This window comes from Diadema setosum, chromosome 8 (genome assembly GCF_964275005.1).
Source record: "Diadema setosum chromosome 8, eeDiaSeto1, whole genome shotgun sequence".
In the NCBI taxonomy this organism is placed as follows: domain Eukaryota; kingdom Metazoa; phylum Echinodermata; class Echinoidea; order Diadematoida; family Diadematidae; genus Diadema; species Diadema setosum.
The window spans coordinates 7,374,141-7,380,545 of NC_092692.1; the positions used below are offsets into that span (position 1 = coordinate 7,374,141).

General features: G+C 39.4%; 1 protein-coding gene across 1 annotated transcript; it reads right to left on the reverse strand.

Annotated features, from left to right (window-relative positions):
- Positions 1-1,690: 1,690 nt before the first annotated feature.
- LOC140231777 (uncharacterized) lies at positions 1,691-5,999 on the reverse strand. The gene is made up of 2 exons (XM_072311933.1): positions 5,731-5,999; positions 1,691-2,339 (listed from the first exon to the last, which is right to left on the reverse strand). The coding sequence occupies exons 1-2, from the start codon at positions 5,997-5,999 to the stop codon at positions 1,691-1,693; spliced, it is 918 nt and encodes a 305-aa protein (XP_072168034.1).
- Positions 6,000-6,405: the final 406 nt, after the last annotated feature.

A 6,405-nucleotide genomic window follows, 5' to 3' on the forward strand; every position in this document is an offset into this window, starting at 1 on the left:
AGAAGATAACATTTTTACAAGCCTGAAGATTCACATTTTGAACTGGTATAAAGATATATGGGTCACTACACCATTAGCATCACGGACACTGCAACGTATGATTACGATTGTATTCATGATTATAATGATTATACAAATGATAAAAAGTCACGAAAATCGATGTTTTATCAAAATATAAAAATTGTGCAGCAAATGTTTGATTCATGCTTTACGTAACAATCTATTAGCAATAATGATTCACGGTGACTTTGGACTTTACAGTACACAGGCGTCTATAATTTGCCTGTGAAATGGACAAAATGATAATGAGGCTGAGCAGTACTCTAATTCCTTTCAACAATGTCTAAGTTTGTTTTTCATTCATTCTCTTTCAAAATTAATGTTTGTAAACATATCAACGTATGATTTTCGATTCCTTTCTTAATGGAATTACACTTGATTTTTTTTTATACAGAAAAAAAAATACCTCTTCATATCATCTCTACATATTTATTTCATACAACATGCAATTTTATTGGAACTCCCTCTTCTTTATCAGATTCGTCGTTTATTAAGTATTTCAGGTTTGCTTTTCGATCCTTTTACTGCGTCATTAATGTCAAGGCTATTCCTGAATTAATGAATCATTATGCATCATGTGCATTTTTGCGCATTCTTACAGTTACGTAACTATGTTGCTCGGGTGACAAGGAATCTTGTAAGCGCAATACAGGTGGCTACTTAGTATTCCGCTATGCTCTCGTGTATTCTATTTCTTTCTCTTGCTCTTTTTGCTTTCTTTTCTTTTACGTCCCTTTCCTTCCTCTCATAGTTTTCGTTACTAGGTTGTTTATGAAGACAAACATTTTCATCTATACAGGGACCTATACATTACAAGCTTTGCTTTTTAGTAGGTCCCCACATTTCATGTTTGTAAAATTGTCTTCTCTAGTATTCTTTGTAATTACGACGCTATATGTCCAGTCTTATGTTCAATCAATTGCATCATGTTATTTGCGTTTTGAGATGTGGAACAATAAAATCAAATCAAATCAAATTTCAATTTTCAGAGTTAGTTAAACATCATGCCTGAAATTCAACTCTCGCTCTAATTCAGAGTTTTGTTTTTGCGTGAAATCATTTTTTTTTTTCAGAAAACCTTTCAAACTCATGATAACTTATCAGCTTAAAATCAGCAAATTGTGTGCGTTGTTGCTTTGGTTTAGAGTTGCTAAATACATACACAAGATAGATTGTGTAGACCTTCCCTTTTTTTTTACAATACAGATAACAGGGTCAAACCTTTTCAACTGTGGAAGTAGATACGGAATATCTATTAAGGCTAACGAGTAGCATCAAGATGAATGACAACTTCAAAAAGAGCTCATGCACTCTAGGATTTAGGAGTAGTCCGCTACATAGAGGTACTGGATGAGACGTAAATAGAGTGACTTAGCTTTTGACGTTAGATATATTATAGCTCATATCTATCAGGAAGGGCAGATGAAAATTTGAAACAAAAGGGATAAGGTTGCCTTTGTGAATATCCCATCTATGATTTTTTCTGTGGTTCACCAGTTTTGCTTGCCATTGATTAATATTCAGTGAGTTTATTCAAAAACATCACATTGCTATCCATATGTTTAAAAAAAGATCTTCATCCAAGAAATGTGAAAATTTAAGAATTTAAATGAATGACATAATTATGTAATTACAATTTGTGTTTTTGAAGTTCTTCGTAGAATTTCATCCCAGCGTCCGAAAGTCGTAGGACGTCGGCGGGAAGCTGGTCACGTGTTGCGAGCTTGGAAAGTGGCATGAAACAGCTACTCTTCATAGCTGTTTCGTACATGGTGACGAAATCTTTCGCCACCGCCTCCCCGGGCGCCTTCCATGAGTCGGCTACGGCTGTTGACGAATCCCACTGGAGCAAGGAATGCGAATAGGGGAGTCCAACCAGTCGGCAAAACTTCGATAACACTTCGGAGGGTCTCTCCAGCAGATCGTCGGAGTCGAGAACAATCGGCTCCGGATCGAGGCCGGACTCGCGCACGTACGCCCAAAGAGAATGCAGATCTTGGTAAAACGTCTTTGATGGAAGAAGGAAGTCTTCCACCCCAAAGTCAAACGTTTCCAAGTTCCTGGCATCCCCTTTCAGCACACCCATGGACGTGAGCTGCTTGAAGGCTGCTCTTCTGTAAGACGAATACGCCCTCACTGGGTGACGGACGAGGAACACGTGTCTGTACCCGGCTGGGATGTAGGCGCGGCTATCCTCGTCTCGCACACCAAACGCCATATCCTTGACTATCACGTACTTAGCAGTTGTCGATTCCAACGCTTGCTTGACTGCTGAAAACCTGCAACCATGATGACCATAAAACACAAGAGATCAATGGAAATTTGATTGCAATAATCTTCCCGCCAGTTTAGCACGCCCGATTCTCCAGATTTGTAGGAAAAAATCTACCGCATGTGGAAAATTAATGGAACCGATCTGCGTGTAGATCAGTATTGTGTATCATGAGAATTGAAAGAGACGTCCATCTGATTTTCAAACTTTAGCATTTGGGCATCTATAACTTGGTTATAATCAGTACAGAGTTTCAGAATTTAAAGTGAGATAACAGGAATGAGGATGTTTTCAAAATTCACCAAAGGAAAAAAAAAATCACAATGAACAAGGATTGCGACAAAGTAGCTTCACATAGAAAAGCATGGTTGGATGCTGATTAAGGTATATGGGAAGCAGAAAAAAAGAAGAAAGCACGCGTAATTCTATACGCAGGCGAGGTTGTTAAGCAAGTGGTATGGTTGTCGAATTACATTGATACATTCTGTCTGTCTGTTTCATTTCCATCTGAGAAGATGGCAGGATAGCCCATATTCAGCTGCAATAGCTGGTCTTCCATGGGGTCCAGTTCGATGTATTAGAAGGCGGGACCACTTCACCGGGTTAAAATGAATAAATGAACCGGGATCTTTTACGTGCATGACTTGTTACTCTCTAACACATGGGACCTCAATTTTATGTCCTATCCGAGGAACACAATACGCTCCTCCTCTGTACAAAAAATAATGATATACCACAGCAGTCTTTGAAAGAATCTGCTTTTCAAGTTTGCAAAAGTCTAAACAAGAGTTTTAAACGTTGATGGCGCCATTGTAGTATAACAACTAGGGCCCCTTCATACATCTGATAGAATACCTGCATATCTGTATGAAGGGATTCTAACAACGAACGTAGCGCTATCACGGTATCATACTCGTCAAGACAGTGTTATACACTTTTCATAATATTATTTTGGGAAAAGTAATTTGCACAAGATTAAAGTTGATATCTGATGCATGTTCAAGTAAAATATATAAATGGAGTTATATCGTTTAAATAGAATGGTAGACGTTTCATATCATTGGAAATAAAAAGAAAAGAGAGATTTAAGAATTTCACATTTGATGCCAGCAAAGTAATGATATTAGTTCCCAACCCCATAAGGCAAAAAACAAAAACAAAACAAATGATGCCACTGCCTTGCGAATTTCCTTTTAATAGAGCCGCACCAATTTGAAGGCTGTACCAAATTTCCTTTTTTCAACGGAAATTATCCCGACAGATGAGTAGGTCTATCTGATAATTATCAAATCATTCTTGCTTTTTGCTAACAGTTTGATTGACAGAAGATTGTTGGCTTGTGGTGGCTAAATTTATCAAGCACACTGCAACGGTTATAACAATTCTGTGGGACCATTGAGGCACAGTGACTCCTGCCTCTCAATCAGAGAATTCGAGTTCGAATCCAGTCCAGTGCTTCCTGGTGCACGTCACAAGACTGACACCCATGAGTCACACAGCCCACGAGTTATACACCTCACAAGTCATACAGCCAAAGAGTCATACAGCTCACAAGTCATACAGCCCATGAGTTGTACAGCTCACGAGTCATACAGCCCATGAGTTCGACACTAAGCTAACAAGGCCCACGAGACCGACACATTAAGCCCCTTGCTGTATCTGCCGAACTCGTAGGCTGTTTTTACCTAGTGTTGAACTCCCGGGCTTATTTGCCTGGTGTCGAACTCATGGGCTGTATGCAGTATGGCTCATGGACCTGTTTTCAATGTCGAACTCGTGGGCTGTATGACTCGTGGGTGTCAGTCTAGTGGGATGACTCCGTGCATGCGTCCTCAGACAAGATATTTTCACCAACCATGTCCCTCTCGTCCCAGGTGTGTAAATGGGTACTTGGCAACGCTAGGGTAATTATAATGGTAGGGCCCACTGTAGAACAGTGTCAACACTGGAATTTAAAAAAGGCCATATTGTCATTATCATTATTACTATCCTGCTAACAAAATAATGGAAGAGTTGTAAGATGCTGATATCACAACCGTTTAGATTATTGCACATGTGCTGTCGTTGCAGACATGATAACCGTTCCGTGAAAACTATATACATTGTAGCAAACATTTCTATACCACGACTTTATGTTCATGCATAATACGTCTGATGTTGAGGAAACATCTGACATTCTTCCTTCTAGAGAGCATTCTTACATTTAAGTCAATTTGAACTTAGAGTTGCAGTATATTTGACAATGTTTTGAACATTGTAAATATACTGCAGGGTGTCTTTACACCTATTTAATGGACACATCCTTAAAGGGGAGTTTACCTTAAAAAAAAGTATATCAATTCAGTGAACAAAGAAATGTTATTCATCTATTAATTTAGTTACTTATCTGTTACTTATTTATTTATTCATTTATCTATTTATTTATTAATTTTATTTATTTATTTATTTATTCATTTATTTATTTATTTAATTATCTATTTATTCATTCATTCATTCTTTCATTTAGACAGGATAACAATATCCGCGAATGATTGCTGCTTCACATCAAGGTCTTGTAAATATCCGAGTTAGTACGAATATGAAAAGTGGTTGAATTAAAAGAGCAAATGCCATCATCTGTCAATCATTGCTAAAGTACTGAAATGTTTGACAAAAGACATGACGAGGAAACATGCAAATTATGTTGAGTCAAGGGGAAGGTGCTTGCTAAGGTCTTTTGTTCATTTCAGAGGTCACACGAGGAATATTGGTTTGGAAGGATTTTTTTTTGTGTGTGTGGGCGTTCCCAAGTAATCTAAAGAAAAATAGAAGACAAAAAAAAAATCGTTTAAAGGGGATGACTAGTAACTGATCAGTGGGAATCAGTGGGAATGCTGGGGGACGATTGTTCCAATCCTTGCGGGATTCATTTAAGAGGATATTATATATCTATTGTGTGAAAATTATTTGCTTCAGAACGGTCTCATATTCAAGTAATGTGCAGTTCAATGTTTCCAGGTTAGCATGCCTGTACAGTGTTGGGGCAATACTTACAGCCCGACACTGTTCAGTCATGCTAACCTGGAAACATTGAACTGCACATCAACTTGAACATGAGAGAATTATGAAGCAAATAATTTTCACACAACAATAGATATAATTATAATGTACTCTTAAATGAATCCCATATGGATTGGAACAATCATCCCCAAGCATTCCCACTGATCAGTTACTAGCCATCCCCTTTAAAATATGTGGAATATTTCTAGATGTTCGTTTCACCGCAAAAGTGACGTTGAGGGTATCATAACTCAACACAAATCAACTTGCATTTGGATTCCAGGGGCCCTTTACCCCAGCTGTATAGTTGACTACGGAATGATAAAAGAGGAATGAATAGTGGCTGCATGTACACCTACGCTATACGGTCTGCCTCGATCTCAGAGCCCACGATATTGGACAGAATTTCAGCAGCCGAAGCGATCGCCTCCTCGTTCCCATCGTACACCTTGGGCAGGTCCCGGCCGACAGCCTGCTTGTACACGTTGGCGGCGGTTTCGCTGTAACAGAACGGCTCGAACCAGACTTCGAGTCCCTCAATGGCGCTAAGACACTTAGCGAGCGCCGTGGAGATCGTCCGCGGCATACACCAGACGATGAGGCGCACAGAAGCTGGTGTAGACGCCATTGTGCTGTGCAGCGAGTTGGAGTTAACAGGTGTGTAGTGTGAACCTGATAGAATTTGGCAGCTGAGTTTTTCTTTACCCAGGAGGCATTGCAGAGTGCGTGGGGTGCGTGAGACCTTGTAAATATCAAACGTTGGGATCACGGTATATTTGCGCTGTTATCATTGTGCAGCTACGACTGCACGGTCCACCAACTACTATGGTGTTAAACCATGGAACTACAACATAGCTCCATGGTGGTTAGACCTTACCACGGGTTGAAGTTGTCGATGGTGTGTATTGTGTACTTTGACAGTTGGTATATCTCTTCTTTCTCTCTCTTCCTCTCCCCCTCTCTCTATTATCCTCACTCGGGTATAAACGCACACATGTGTGTTCCTATTTAGCTGTTCATGTGTGTGTAACAAT